This window comes from Paramisgurnus dabryanus, chromosome 21 (assembly GCF_030506205.2).
Source record: "Paramisgurnus dabryanus chromosome 21, PD_genome_1.1, whole genome shotgun sequence".
NCBI lineage: Eukaryota > Metazoa > Chordata > Actinopteri > Cypriniformes > Cobitidae > Paramisgurnus > Paramisgurnus dabryanus.
This window is the reverse complement of record NC_133357.1, coordinates 7,866,886-7,883,865: the sequence shown is the minus strand read 5'-3', so window position 1 is coordinate 7,883,865 and position 16,980 is coordinate 7,866,886. Positions and strand designations below refer to the sequence as shown.

Here is a 16,980-nt window from a genome sequence, read left to right as displayed (position 1 = left end):
GGTGTTTCTGGTCTCATCCAGTGACTCGATGTATTGTTGCAATACAAAACAATGAAAACATGAAATAAATCCAAAATAAGAATCAATAAGAGGAGCTTCTGCACTAAACAGCAACTGTACAAAAGTTAATACGACACAAGCAACCGTTCAGATCTGATGAAGTTATTTGAGCAATTCTAAAAAGAGGCATCTCATGGATAAACACACATTACAATAATTCACTGAAGGCTGAATGTTTTGGTATAAATCAACAAGACACATCAGGCTTTCCAAAATTTGGTCACACGAATCGAACTCAAGTAGCATTCAATGACACAATTTAAAACTCAGTTCTCATTCATTCATGTTCACACTTCAAATACTTTCAGGAACAAAGAGAGATAAGATACTAATAATGGATTACACACCAATGTTAACGTTATATACAGAGAGAGAGAGAGAGAGACATGATGAAAGGCAGTACAGGAGAGAGAGAGAGAGAGAGAGAGAGAGAGAGAGAGGAGCGAGCGGCAAATGGCAGTAACAGTTGAGGTCGCTGGTTTAGTTGAAGCCCCTGCATTCAAACACCGAACATTAACATACTGTATAACACAGTAAAAGATGGTGCTGGTTGCCAGGGTGTTGCTATGCAGTTCCTGATGTACTTAGGATGCTCACTTGTTTCTACGGAGTCATCAGGATGCTGTAGATGGTTGCTAGGGCGTTGCTAGGTTGCTCCTGGGCTTTCTGGTGTAAAGAGCCCCACTTCATCTCTCTCTGTGATATTCTGGTCTGTAGATGTGACTCAGGTCCCTCTTTCATTATCAGTCTATGAGCGTTTTCTTATGATGTGAGATGATTCACATGCAAGATGTTCATGGGTTTGTTCAGACGATTTAAGTATGAACTGGATGAAGTGGTATAGGTCTGGTCTGGTCTGAGTCTTGGTCAGGGGCTTTTCATCTGCTGCACGTCCACAGATTCACCAGTCTATTGACACACAAGCACACACAAACAACAGTGATGTCAAAACACATGCAAAATATCCTTAAGTTTATACTTAAGTATGTTACTCATGCATGTAATATTTATAAGTACGGCAGTATTATTCAGTCTTTGCAGTACCTTACAGCACCATTTAAAGGGCCCCTATTATGCAAAATCCACTTTTACAAGGTGTTTGGACATAAATGTGTACTGGCAGTGTGTGAACACAAAAACCCTATCATGAACGAAATTGACCTTCTCCTTCTTTTATAATTCCCATTAAACCAAAGCAGTCTCATTAGACATGCATGTTTGAATTCTTTTGTTAATGTGATGTCACACTGATAAAGCCCTGTCCACGGCCACTGACGGACTGTTCATTTTACCCAAAAGCTTTACTATACTGTGTTTGTTAGTACATTGAGCTAAAGAGACTATTGTCTCAGTATTTACAGTCTGTATGGGAGTGAGGCGCTGAAGCTTATTTGCATTTAAAGGTACACACATGCAATTTGAACATGCTATAAAAATGATCTGTGGGGTATTTGTTATATTTTATCACAGACACATTAAATTATATTACATCTCATTAAAATGGGCATACTATGTGCCCTTTAAGTAGCCCTATATATAGCACCTTATTTTCGAATGCAGAAGTAAGAGATTTGACGTATTTCCCTTTTTCGTGCGAGACGTCTGTTTCAATAGCGGGCCAGTAGAAAACAGTGTAGTGGGAGCACGTATAAAACATCATTTAAACAGTTATGGTAAATATTTACTACACCTGGCTTGTATAACCCAGTGTGAGGATGAAATTTAGAAGTGGCCTGATATATCATATGAAGATATATTTAATCAATTCATGTTGTTGCTTAGGGGCGACGGGTCTTTAATGCTCAACTATAAAAGCACAGAGGTATACCAATATCTTTACAATGGTGTTTGTACATGAAATAGACCACGACTTCATGTTTTTAACCTTTTCAGGCAATGGTTTAAATGTCACAACTGTCCCTCTGGTGTGAGGTTTTTTAAACGAAATTTTTAATGGACTTGTTTGAGTCTTTATGGCGACACATCAAGCTTCACGCGGTCCGACAGTCAGCAGCATCTTTCTCAACTTCTGGCCGATACCGATGCCGATATTAAACACTTGTATTCAATACTATGCAGTTGGTCTATTTGCTAGTTTATTTCTGCAACAAATTATTTTTACTGAACATGTATAGGATCTAATTAACATTCAACTGACCAAAATAATAAGAGAGGCACAAATGAAGCTAAAACAAATATAATAAGACAGCATGACAACCTTCAAAGGTGTTTTTTCTATTCAGCATTTCTTTTATTAACAACATTAACTCATTTTTTGCATATAATGGATTTCTTTATGCAGTTAATTAATAAACAATCGGTATCTGCCTTTCTCGTGCTATTGCCGATAGGCCGATGGTTTCAAATTCATCAAAAAATCATCCGATAAATATCGGCGGCCGATACATTGATGCATCACTAATAATAAACATATTAAACTATTACATTTATTCAGTATTGTTTTTGTTTTATGAAAATATTATTATGCCGTAGATAATACATGAGCTCATGAAAGTATTTGCTTATTTTTTTATTATTTGCTTTTTTATTTAAAACAACAAAAGTACACACAAACACATTTAGAAATGTTATGAACATTAACTAATTAGCAGTTTATGTCTCAAATATATTCTGTTTTGTAATCGCATTTTGTAATACTATATAGTAGCAGAATAAATAAATCAGCATATTTTATCAGCATAATATTCGTTTTTTTTTTTTGTAACAATTATTGTATTTATTGTTTACTAGCAGTGTCTATGAAAGGTTTTATTGGATGGATGTGTGGATACAGATTCACATTTAGTTCTTGTATTATGGTTAAAACAAATGTTTTTTGAGAGATTTACTGTGTTTGTACTAGTGCTGCACAATTAATCGCATCGCAATCGCAATGTCAGCTTGTGCAATTATATGACAGCAAAATGTTGCAATTATATTAAATAAATAAATGTGTGGACTTGTTAACACAAACTTTCTGATAACAGTTTGAAGATTTTCCTTGCTGTTTAAAAAAGAAAGAAAAACTAACAAAAAAGGCAGTGCATGTGTGGCATGCACGTGTGTGGTGTGCGTCGTCACTTGTGTGTGCGAAGCGTAGAAATACCAGAGCGAAGATGGATGCAGAGGAGGTTGACAGTGATCTGGTAGCTAAAAAAAAACTCTATGTCTGTTGTATGGCGGTATTTTGGATTTAAGATTACTGACACTAGTTTTACAAATACACATTTTAGCATTATCACTAAACTGTGTGTGTATTTTCCTTAAAACCTATCAAGTTGACTCATGATACCATTTATTATAATCGCAATCGCACATCGCAATATTACCACGAATAACCGCAATGGGAAAAATTACCCAAATCGTGCAGCCCTAGTTTGTACCAGCTATTATGGCATTATACCTCTAAACTAGCTGCACAAAATATGCCGGTCTTCCTGGATTTAAAATAAACATAAAAAAAATCGTGTCCCTCGCAATACGACTATTAGCTATAATGGCTCACCGGAAATCTTACACAAAGAAGCTCAAAGATGGCGGTGCCCACATTTACATCAAAATAAGATGGATACAATATCCCCAAAACTTTATTTAACTTTAGTCACAACAGAGTAACCACCGTAATTCATAACTCCATGAAGATGATCTACTAATGTTTGACAGCTACAAAGACTCAAATGCTTTGCTTTTTTTATGACATAACAACTGTCGTATCATTTATTTTGGTAAAATGTTTGGTGTGAAAAGTGACTTGTGCTTTTTACTAAACATTAAATATATTTTTTTAAACACTGACTGTGAGATTTGGTTTTCATTTTTTGAGACTGTAATACAGTTGTTAGGGTGCAATGAATGAGATGAGAGACATCTCACCGTTACCATGGAGATGATCCACCTGTAACAGATGGGAAGAGAGATACAATGAATCAACTGAATGTGATTATTGTATCTCACTGTGTGTGTGTGTGTGTGTTTGTGTTCTTACGTACATCCGCCTCTTCTGCTGTGTTGTTGTGTGTGATTTCTAATTCCACAGCATCTTCTGTGTCACATGGTGTGTTGGAGTCCATCAAAGCATCATCCTGCAAATACACACCGAGTGTTTGATTTTCTTCAGCACATCACATAAGAAGTGCCATGTCTGCAGTAATCTGGGCAGACTATGTGAGGTTTTTACACATAATAGGATTAAAAATTCAAAATAACTCTTATGCATTTCTAAGATGACAACTGGGACAGCGTGTGTTAAATGCAATGAAGTGAGGTCATGTGGCAACACTGAATACTGCATCAATACTTCAACAGGCGGTCCGGGGGCCATTCAATATTGTTTAGCATCCAACAAAATGCATTAATTAAAATTAAAAATGAGGGTTCCCATGTTAAAATCTATTCAGTGCATTTAAAATGTGACTATGCACAACAAAATTTTTTATTTTTATATATTTGTAACACAACCATCATCACAAAGTATGTAAGTCCAGTCTTAAATTGACTCATCTACCAGGTGTCCCTGCTCCTCCTCTCTATCCATTAAGGGTTCCCTGACCTGAAAAAAGTTAAAGACCTCTGCGGTAAGCAGTAGACTAGTATTCGTTTTGAAAATGGTGTGCGTGTGTTTTTGTGCGACTCACCAGCACCCACGGGTGTGCCAGCACCTCATCAGCTGTGTAACGCACACCAACATTCACCTGCAGCATCTTACCAATTAAATCCTGACAAACACACACAATAGATCACATTCAACATGTCTGTGTTTAACAGGTATTAGGTCTGTTTAACTTAAAGGATAATTCCGGTATTTAACACTTTGGGTCTCATTTCTGGTTTGTTTTGGATGAACTACAGTGATGGACACAGAAATTTTGACAAAGGGTCGTGTCTTGAGTTTTTGACTTGTTTAGAAGCGTCTCTTGACTGCTTCAGAATGGAAGTCAATGGCCATGCACAAACATGTCATTAAAACAACACTTAACGTTCATTTTCAAAACTGTGCTACTCACCGAGTGGTGCGTGGTGTTCGTTGTTGTTTAAAAACAAGTTGTGAAGCGAAATACAGTTTCTGTCGTGTTTTATTTGGCATTTTGTAAAATTCCATTGATCTCTCTTGTAAGACTCATTGCTCGCTGATATATCACTCCGCCACTGGGAAACAGAAAAGAGTCAGTTTACATGTGGTTGTAGTTTTTTCGCTCGGTTTCTCTCAGAAGAAATTTTTCCCATATTTGTAGGGCTGGACCAGAATATTTGAATATTTGTTCCGTGGGTTGACATTCGATTTTCAGTTTTGAGTTTCTCATATATATAGTAATATTTCACAGCGTTAATGCAGAGCTTTTGCCAAGCAGGAAGTGCGCTTCCCGCTCCCGCTCTATAGGTGGCGCAGAGAGACCAACATCCATAGCCAACAGCCACCAAACGCCACCAGTGGAAGAGATCGCCTCGAACGGAAAGCGCACTTCCTGCTATGGCATTCATGCTAATAGTGTTGTAAATAACGTTCAGTTTCTTGCAAAAACTTATTGATTTGCTTCACAAGACGTCAACATGTCACACGGAGTTATGGGGGATTACTGTTGTATTGGATATATATGCTTTAACTCTTATAGTGTGCGGATCGGTTGACTTGCATGACGGAGCACTGGGGTTTCTGCAAATATTTTCTTTATTGTTCTGCTGATGAAAAAACATATTGGATGATGTAAGTGTTATAAATAAACTTAATTTGGAAAGTATGCTACCGTTTTATTAGTTTGTTGAACTTCGTTCATTTATTTTCGTTGTTTTATTTAAATAGCCTACCCTTTACGTTGTCAGTAATTACTGTGCTGTTAATTTCTGATACGGGAGTGTTTGTTTGTTAGAAAAATGTAAGGCTACCTTATTAAAAGTATTGATCTTGTGTTTTGTTTCACTAATGCTGTTCTCGCAGGACGCGTGACAGGCATGCCGAGTGTGCTAACGCTTCTGACTCAAATATAGAGCGGAAGTATATACGCGGTTGTGAGGTATCTGAAAAAATAGTTCCACTATAGCAAATAACACGGATTGAAATCATACATTGCGCCAATATATTTGTTTTTAATCATCAACGAACACCACAAACTACTCGGTGAGTAGTACAGTTTTGAAAATGAACGTTAAGTGTTGTTTTAATGACATGTTTGTGCATGGTCATTGACTTCCATTCTAAAGCAGTTAAGAGACGCTTCTAAAACAAGTCAAAAACTCAAGACACGACCCATTGTCAAAATTTCTGTGTCCATCACTGTAGTTCATCCAAAACAAACCAGAAATGAGACTCAAAGTGTTAAATACCGGAATTATCCTTTAATGCAGTCAAACAAGGCTTTTGACATCCAACAGCGGCAAGTTAACTCTACTGTTAATGTTTATTAGTGAAACCTTAGCAGAAGGGCCAATGTTGTCCCAGTACGGTGAAGGAAACTCCAGTTTTCCCAGTAAGATCTGTTCAAACAACTCTTCCTGTTGATTCTTCTCGCTGCGGAACGGAGGAAAACCGCACAGCAGTATGTATGTGATCACACCCGCCGCCCAGATGTCCACCTTTAACCCGTACCTGCAACACAAAGACATATATCACATTACAAAACAACACAAACACACCAAAGCAGAATATGATCGTCATTTTTATTTTCGGTATTTAAGGGTTCAGCTGCTTATGGAAATGAGTCATGTGATTAAAATCCACCCTCATTCGTGTAAACTTTGATTTGAATGGTAAAGAAATCACCAAGCAGGTGTAAACGCTGAACCAACATCACATCCCCATGTAAAATAATTACTGAGAACAAAGCAACGCATTCAACAGAACCTACACTGCAAAAAAGTGATTTTCAAGAAAAAAAATTCTTAGTATTTTTTACCTGTTTTCAGTAAAAATATCTAAAAATTCTTAAATTAAGATTGCTTGAAGAGCAAAACGACCCAAGAAAATAAGTCTAGTTTAGTTAGACCAATAATATCAAATTTAAGTGATTTTTTGCATAAAAAATAAATAAATAAATAAATTCTTAAACACTAATTAAAAAAATCCAAGAAAAATTTGCTTTCCCCATTGGCAGATTTTTTTGCTCCTTTTATGCACAAAATCACTTAAATTTAATATTTTTGCTCATCAAGAAAAAGCATCTTAAATCTAAGAATTTTAGATATTTGCACTGAAAACAAGACAAAAATACTAAGAATTTTGGCCGTTGACTTCTCTTCCAAGGGGCGTGAATTCAAAATACGTGTTCGGTGTGTCATGTGCATCACGCGTCGTCAAAATAGGTACCTGCTGCACATGCATGCAAAGGCTTTATAAATAAAGAGACGCTCACGTTTACAAAATACTCGCAAGACACTTACTTAACATTAAACTCTGATTAGACATGAGATTAAGCGAGTATCTGGCAAACACGAGCATCTCTTTAAATCCTTAACCCATTCGAAGCGTATTGACAAGACGCATGATGCACATAGGTTCACATGATGCACCAAACACATATTTTGACACCGTGTGCCCTCAAAAAAGATGTCAACGCCCACCACTGTTTACACCATAGACTGTAAAAAAAGATGGACGACGCGACGTCGCCTCCCACCATTGTAATGAATTGAAGCCAAAAATGTCCGACCACGGTCGCCGCCATGTTACGTAAAAACATCAGTTTGGAGCCAAGGCATGCGCAGACGGAATCGTCCATGGAGGCGGAGCTGCGGTATCAAACTTCCGCCCAAACGCTCGCGCGACCAATTCAACCACGCCAATCATAACGACACGCCCCATTTCTATTGCATCAAATTACAAGCTAAAATGAAACTTATCACAATATTGAACACTGGAACATATATCAGCGTGATAACAACTACTTGAAAGGACCAAAAACATATTTTGGAAACTTTTATTGGATGTGTAAATATTTTTTTATTTAGAGCAGAGTCCCGTTCGTTTGAATGGAGAGGGCGGGGTTTATGACTTGTACTGCAGCCAGCCACCAGGGGGCGATCAAAGAGCCAGCGGCTTCACTTTTTAAGGCTTATGAGGCACACCCGGTTTACACACAGACAGATATATTTTACCCTGACTCAGCGATGATCTCAGGAGCGACGTAAGTCGGTGTTCCACAGACCGTATACAGCGGTCCCTCAACGACTGTAGCCAAACCAAAATCACCCAACTTCAGAGACTTGGTGCCATCTGGGTATTCACAAACCTATAGAGAAACAGACAGATGTTTAATCCAGTTCTGCTGGAAACCAGAAAACTAAAATAATAAACCCCGTGTCTCAATTCATTCCCGAGATTGTGAATCAGTATATCGTGTACACAGGTTTGGGCACGTAAGGACCCTAGCCGACTTGACATTGGGACACTGTTCACTTATTTTTCTGTCACGTGGCTGCTTAAGCGTGTTGTGATCACTCACAGCTGTTACTCATCAACATCTCTCGGACTTAATTTTAACGAGTACATTTTGAAAAACGCTGTCAATATTCTCTTACATATCCGTGCATAAAATTTGAGGAATATAATTACATTTTAAATATATTTTTTTTCAACAATTTTAAATAAATAGTATTATTTTACATATTTAGGAGATTGTGGTTCCTTACTGTGTAGCGATATAAATTAAAACAAATATTTGTCTTTAAAAAAGTTCTGTCACATTTCATAAAGTTTTTTGAGTTGGATCGTTGGATCATTGAGTGCACCGTAAGGATTTCGCGATTGAGACAGCCCTTAAAATGGCCGACTCCCTGATCAGTGTCCTGACTACTAAACAAGGGAGCTGATTGAGACACACACAAAGTTTACATAGCATACATTTCATGTAATATTATTACTTTATTGTTGTGTGTGTGCATGTGTAAATACCAGCAGATTTTCAGGTTTAATATCCCGGTGGACGATGTTCATTCTGTGCAGATATCGAAGCGCTCCGGTCAAATTGAACAGCATGGCGCTGGCGTCTCGCTCTGTGTATTTTGTTGAGCAAGTGATGGCATCAAACAGATCACCACCCTAAAAAACAAACAACAGCATACTGCCATACTACAGCCGTGTATGTTTACTGTGAATCTTCTGTATGTACTGGATAACCACACGACCAACAACATGTGCAGAAATGTGTGTATCCCACAATGCAATGTGCTTTCTAACTTCTTGACTGCCAATATTTAGGAGATTTTAACACAACACATAGTGGATGCTATTTATGAAACAAGACTTTACTTGCTGAAATAAACTTCCATGTAGTGTGGCCATGTTTTTATGGTTTCATCAAAGGTGGACACTACTTAAGTATTTTTACTTTCCACATAAAATAAAATTTTTAAGTGTTCATGTTTTATCAGTGTTTTTCTTTGGGAAAGCATATTATCATCATTTTTACTCCACATTTTTTATTACATTTTTTTCCAAAAATGGAAAATGTACTTAAAATACTCTTGTAGTGTCAAGCGCCTCAGGGTTTCATACATATACTGCATACTATTTGAAATAAGCATGCAGTATATAATGCATACTGTAATGTTGTACAGTTGTTGATGCGGTGTCATGTTAGTCTCTGTGATGTCAATCATGTTAATAATGTGTTATTTAGCTCAGATCATGTGATGTGACTCTACCTTAACAAGCTCCATGACCAGATACAGCTCAGTGGGCGTGTCCAATTCTTCAATTAGCATAATGATGCTGGGGTGTCGAACCCTGCGTAATATTGCCACCTCATTGGCTATCAGATGCTCCTGTTAATATTAAACCATCATTCAAATATCTTTCTCTCAGATATTCACCAGCTCACACACATGATGTGTTTCATGAGTAATCTTACCTTGCCGCTGCATTTTGCTTTGTCTATGATCTTGAGTGCAAACTCCTGCCCTGAAGACCTGAGACGACATCATTAAACATTTCTGTTCAATCTCACACGGTCAGTTTTAAAACACATCTAGTGAATTCATAACTTTGTGTATTGTCTGTGTGTTTGTTTTTACCTCTCCACACACTCTCTGACAACAGCAAAGTTACCATCTCCAATAACTTTTCCTACTTTATATTTCTCTGTGATGACAGGTGACTGAACTTCATTACCATTTACTGCAGAGAGAGAGAGAGAGAGAGAGAGAGAGAGAGAGAGAGAGAGAGAGAATGAACTTTTTTAAATCAATTAAATTAAATAAATTAAATTTTAATTAAAAATACTGCCATACTGTGTGTGTGTGTGTGTGTGTGTGTGTGTGTGTGTGTCTCTCTTTATGTGTGTGTGTGTGTGTGTGTGTCTGCGTGCATTTTTGTGTGTCTGTGGATGCGTTTTGTGTGTCTGTGTGTGTGCATTTTTGTGTGTCTCTTTGTGTGTCTCTTTGGGTTCCCACACCTTAGTTAACTTCAAATTCAAGGACCTTTAATGACTTTCCAGGTCCCATACCCTCAAATTCAAGGACTAAATGTGGGACACATTTCAAGTGAGAGCAAGATTACATTGTGTTACATTTTAAGATACATTGTTACAGTTCCCTTTCGAGGGAACTCGCGCTGTGTCACTGCAGTGATACTTTGGGGACGCCTCCAGGGGTAAGTGCGTCTGATTGTGTGCTTCAAATTCAACCAATGGTGAGGCTTAATGACAAAGATAGGGTGACGCGGGAGTCACGAAGTATATCACTATCTGTAATATTGCCAAAGACGGCGTTACATGGACGCAGGAAGTATGAAGACGCAGCGTCTCGTTCCCTTCTCAGGGAACAACAGTTACATACATAACCAGAGACATTTTCATGTGTCAATCACAACTATGCAAAAAAGCATTTTGGTATGAATCAGCATTCACATACAGAAGATATAAGCATTTAAAGTGAACTGTTTAGCACGTGTGCTTAAAAAGTCTAGAATTTTTATGATATTATCCTACACTACACAGGGAATAATATGGATTTTTTCCAGAAAACTTTTTGCATAAAATAGATTCAAGCACTTTCAATGACCTGTATCTATTTATGTATATTTTCAAAAACTTGTGCTTGTGTGTGTGTGTGTGTGTGTGTGTGTGTGTGTGTGTGTGTGTGTGTCTGTGTGTGTTTATATGTTTGTATGTGTGTGTTTTACCCTCTGGACTGATGTCGTCCTTTTCATTGAGGTCTTGGGTGGGAGACGGCTGATGAACAGAGCTCTGAAAAAAAAGAGACAATGTCAAAAAACACACATATAGGACAGTCATCTATCTATTTCATAACACAAACAGTACAAAAACAAACACACACTTACATTACGACTGCGTTGGGTTTCCGGGCTGCACGGGGGCTTTGATGACATCACAGGTGGAGATTGACTCCTTGGATCCTCATTGGCTGACAAATGACAATAGCATTTAAATGCTGTGATGATGCTTAACCATAACCAACTTAACATCACTTTATTTTTGTGTATTTTCCATAATAAAAAATCTTGTATTTCCATGTTACTTTATCATTGCTGTCTCATTTAAAATGTGTTTGTGTGTGATTACCAGATACAGGTGATTTGGATCTTGGTGCTCCAGGGCTTTTGGTTCCACATGTTTTCGGAGGGACTGGAGGTTTGGACTTCTTACATTCTGATAAACAGACAGGTTAGTGTCAGACAGACTGAGGGCAGATAGTGTCTGTCTCTCACACGTGTCTATCTCACCATTAACAAATGCAGCCGCCGCCCCCTTTCCAGCGTGTCCAATGGCAGCGTCGTCCTGAGCGTAACGGAATTTCTCCAAACCGCACGCCATAAACACATCATCATCACCGAAGAAATCCTGTAGACTGGTCAACTGTAGAGAGAAAGCGAGTCATTTTTATTGTTTCTACATAAAACATCCTAGATAATGTAAAGAACATTCTGTGAAAATATAACTTTGATATCTTTAACTCTTTCCCCGCCATTGACAAGGTATCTCGTCAATTAAGACAGTCCCTCCAGAAAAACGCGATTAAGTGATCGTATGATTCAATGCATAATCTGCATAATTATGCAAGGGCCGCATTTTTTAAATATGCCGCACTTTCGCCACATAAATTGCAAATTTCTGCATTTTAAATATGCGGGGCTTGCATGATTTCATAATCCCCACATTTTCGTAGCAAAAAGTCACATATATCTTAGCAGAAAGTTGAAAAATGTTGCATTTACTTCACACATGCGCAGCCATGTCCCCTGTAGTCATGAGAATGTTAGGAAGTGATGTAATTACGCTACATGACTATTAATGAAAAGCTGCAAACTATTTTTGCAAGTTTCCGCAATTTTGGCAAATTCACGCAATTTCATTGCATAAGATTGCATATATATCCCGCATATTCTATCACATTTTTTTTAGAAAACGTGGCGCAAGATCAAGGATTTTTGCCTGCAACAATCACAAAAAAACTCACTTCCCTGCCAATGCCGAGTTTTTACGGCAATGCATATTTTCGCTATTATCCACTAGGTGGCACTCTTACCCAACTTATAAAACAGTAAAGCATCCACTGATCCAAAAACAGTAAAAACTCTGTGTATGTTTAAATCATTGCTCTGAATCTGATCTGTAACAAAAGTCCTTCACAAAAATGCAATTATCTCTATTTTGTTATTTTAAAGAAACCTACCCATATTTGAGAGGTGATAAAAAGGTAGAATTACATTTTTTTGGTGGGGGGGTTCTTTTATTTGATTTATTGTATGTTTATATATTTAAAAAAGAAAATGTTCTGAAAGGCATTAAGCTTTTGTAAAAATAAATAAATAAAAAATGCTGGCGCTGGCAAAATTTTTTTAACAATGACGGGGAAAGAGTTAATATTGACTAAGATCATGTCAAATATTTGACGCTCCTCATCATTACACTATGAGACTTCAACCTGGGTTTCACAGACAGAGTCGCAAATTGTCTATCATTTCTGCATGAGGTGTCAGACGGAGCAATGCATTATGGGGAAACGAATGTACAAATGAACACTGCACTTAACAAAGACAAGAGGACTGTAACTGTGGTTTTGTTGCCATTGTCATTATCCGATTCCGGACTCCTGATCGCCATGATAACATGATTACAGTCATTAACACACACACACACACACACACACACACACACACACACACACACACACACACACACACACACACACACACACACACACACACACACACACGCACGCACGCACACACACACACACACACACACACACACACACACACGCACACACACACAGCATCACACAGTACAGGCAATGAGTCGATTTGCTATTGCCGCTGTCATCATTTGATTCCTCACTACTGATCGCCATGACAACATGATTACAGTCATTAACACACACACACACACACACACACACACACACACACACACACACACGCACGCGCACGCGCACACACACACACACACACACACACACACAGCATCACACAGTACAGACAATGAGTTGATTTGCTGTTGCCATGGGAGACCGGCCGTTTCTCTAATATCCAACACAAACACACACACACACACACACACACACACAGAGCTTTTTAAGGAAACCCCTGTGTCTCTGCAGTAAGAGGTGTGCGGCATACAAATGAACACACACACACACAGTGAGTGTACTGCTGAGACATGCATTGGGACGCACTCAAGTGAACAGGGGAGAAATGCATGTTACCATGGCAACCAGCCTGCAGCCAGACTCACTGGTTGGACAAAAGAGGTGTGGTTTCATTAAACACACACATCACTATCAGACAGCAGTGTTACTGCGCAGACAGAAAGACAGATCGGCTCTGCTCTAATAAAACACTGTGATAAATGCAAATGATTAAATGCAACTAATCATATAATCATGCATATATTATCATAATTAATTGAGTCTCTTCTGCGCAGACCTACAGGTATTTTGATCACAGAACTCAAATATCAGTTTATTTGTCTGTTGCAATAGACAAACAAATTCCTTGCATGCCTAAAATGTGTGTGTATGCCTTCAGCTTTATTATTTACCACAATTTGATGCTTTAAGCCCTAAATAAGACTGTAGTACTTTCAGCCCACTCAACACTTTCCTTAAATAAAGCTCTATGTGCACCGACTGCGCATACCAAAATCATTTCCTTTTAATAGAATGATTATTGATTTATTTCAGATGGCTGCAATCCAATAAAACCTGTCCTGAGCTGATACAGTACATACACACACGTGCAACAAAATAATCAATAAACACGACAGCATCCATTTATTAGTAATCGACTGAAATATCGATCATATCAGCAGTTTTACATTGCAAACAGTGATTTTAGGCATGCAAGGAATATATATTATAACACACACGCACCTGTTTCCCATCCAGAGTGTAAAGTCTCTTCACCACACCTGAGTCCAGTTTAATGGCCTCTGTGATGTCAGCGAGCACCTGATCAAACGAGTGTGCCGTCTTCTTGTTCAGCAGAATCCTTACGGCCTTCCGAGGCTTCACTCCGCTACGGATCACCGTCACCAGTTTGGGTTTGATGAAGTCTTTACTCTCTCTTGTTTCCCCATCCAGGCGCTGGACCCCCTGACGCGGGGCTCCGGACCCCAGCCCCATCCCCGCCATCCGAGAGCCCCAGTTCGGGTTGACATTTTTAGTGTAGTCCACCTTCCTGTAGGGTTCATTCGAGGCACAAACGTAACTCCCACCTGCAACAGTCCACAAGAAGATCAAGTTTAATGTTATCAAACGACCACCAGCTCAGATCATTGATTTTTCTAGCAAAGTTTAATGTTGCCATTTAACCCCATTCATTATTCAGAGAGTGACCACTACAATAAAACATCAGCAGATGCTGATTCCTGACATGCACAACAGATTTATTATAGAGGTCTACGGCTGTATAATATCATTTTATCCGCCTTACCCCGGCTCACCGTGACCACACGGCCCCAGGGATCAAACCAACATCAATACATGCCAGGTGTAAATGTGTCTGCACTTTAATCTGACAGATAACACAATATCCAGCTTTATAAACTAATCTCATGATTGCACCGTAAGTGTGTTTGTATAATATCAGCTACACTGAAATTGCAATGTTATCTGTAGTTTATTTTCTTATCTCAACCTCTGAAAATAAACACAGTTGAATATTTCTGAATGACTGACAGGTGTTTGACATCAGGAATGTGCTTAGGGTTAATGGTTCCCAGTGGCAGAACCAGAATATCTGCTGAAGTCTTTGAAACCTTTATCCATTTACATCTATAAAGCCTTAGGTGTGGTGCTGAGCAGTTTTTAGATATGAATATTCATGCATTTATTAATAGTGATGCAGCCTATCAATAGAGAAAGAAAGCCATCTGTTCTGACCTGACAGCAGGTTTAAACTCGTCTGTAATGCGTCTATCAATGATAACCAATATCAACAGGCATGCACATGTGCTGCATTAAGAGTAAAGTGCAAACAAGCTTTAAAGATTGATGATATTGATTGTGTGCTGCAGTTTGTCCATTTAAATGAGTAATGGAGCTCTGCAGGGTTCTGATGGACTCAGACCAGATGAGACAGACAGTCGGTACCGACCCCCAACTCAAGACTCCACCCATCAGACTAATACACTGTGACTTTAATTGATCTTCATTTACTAATTCATCATCATCATCACATAATATTCATCCATCCTGAGCATTGACTGATGGCAATATAACTAATGTACACGAATCTCACAAAAAACATGTTTGAGCAATTTAGATAATCTGGAGTAAATATAATGTAAATATGTGTATATTTAACTGGATATCAATAAATTGTAATATTGGCATTGAAAATCCCAGTATATGGGTCGACCCAAGGACACAATGGTAAAATGGTTTCCATCATTTGACCTCAGGTGGCCCTAAACTCAAGTGTCTGACCTTCCACGAGCTCATCCAGGCTCGTGATCTTCCTCGCGCCGTCCAAGGTATAGATGTTGCGCACACCTTGCGGCAGGTGCAGGTTATCCGTGAGTGAGCGCGTCAGCTCCGCATGCAGCGCGTCCAGTGAACGGAACCGGTCTTGCGATACCGCGTACACCAGACCCTTGAAGTACCGATCTCCGTTCCGGTAGAAGCGCACCTTCTTGGCACGTTTCTCGGAGCTGAGCGCTTGAAGCGTGCGCGTCCGGTAGAAGCTGCAGTTCGCGCTGTGCGCCGGACTCGGTACCAGACTGCTCGCCCGGGAACCCTGCTGAGAGCCCGAACCTCCTGAACCCGACGCCCGTTTGGAGCGGTGCACCTTGTCCCGTTCGTCAAAGTGCTCGAGCTCGATGGTTCTGCTGAGAGACATGTTTTCTGTGCTTTGGAGCGCACGGCTCCTTTATTCTTGTATGATGAGTGACGCGTCGTTCAGTATAAAATCTGCTACTGTATCACCCCGAGCGGGCGCTCCGCTCTCTCCGCTGCGCGTTTACTGGACAGACAGGGCGCGCCAGCATCATTTACATTAACACAAAAGCAGACGATTATTCTATAAAACGCGTCACGTAAAACGCAGCCGGGCACCTGCAGCCATTCAAAGAGAAAATATTCCAGACGATTCCAATAATAATCGAATTTATGTCAACGTCACTCAGTCCGGAAGCCGGTTGTTGTCTGAGATTAACGGGAAATCTCCGGTCAGATGAGGAATGCCACTGAGGCTATAATAAAAATCTCGACCCGCCTCTAAACGCGTGCGGATTTTAGGGGCGCGCCGCGCTGTAACCGGGCAGCGTGGCCACAGACGGGAGCGCGCAATCCCTTTTCTCCACCTCGCTGTAAGCGCGCCACCCCCTGCTGCAGGTGAGAGCTGCAGCGGGGACGCGCCTCGGCTGCCAGACAAACTGTTTTCCGCCGGGTCCTAATGCTTAAGGTTCAGCCACGCCAAATTGAGTCGCGTGCTGGTTCCTGGAGTATAAAACAGTATTTTTAGAGAAAGAC

General features: G+C 39.4%; 1 protein-coding gene across 6 annotated transcripts; it reads right to left on the bottom strand.

Moving 5' to 3' along the window:
• Positions 1-16,858, bottom strand: LOC135750331 (serine/threonine-protein kinase DCLK2). 6 transcript variants are annotated; one of them, XM_065269129.1, is made up of 17 exons: positions 15,937-16,858; positions 14,380-14,723; positions 11,732-11,864; positions 11,571-11,657; positions 11,330-11,412; positions 11,171-11,234; positions 10,063-10,165; positions 9,900-9,957; positions 9,694-9,813; positions 8,942-9,088; positions 8,146-8,279; positions 6,466-6,640; positions 4,695-4,775; positions 4,565-4,609; positions 4,050-4,142; positions 3,940-3,955; positions 1-969 (listed from the first exon to the last, which is right to left on the bottom strand). In XM_065269129.1, the coding sequence occupies exons 1-17, from the start codon at positions 16,346-16,348 to the stop codon at positions 962-964; spliced, it is 2,103 nt and encodes a 700-aa protein (XP_065125201.1). In that variant the 5' UTR covers positions 16,349-16,858; the 3' UTR covers positions 1-961. The 6 variants fall into 6 exon arrangements, with proteins under 6 accessions (XP_065125201.1, XP_065125200.1, XP_065125199.1 ...); XM_065269128.1 differs by having other exon boundaries at positions 3,934-3,955; positions 15,937-16,857; XM_065269127.1 differs by lacking the exon at positions 3,940-3,955.
• Between the last annotated feature and the right edge of the window lie 122 nt (positions 16,859-16,980).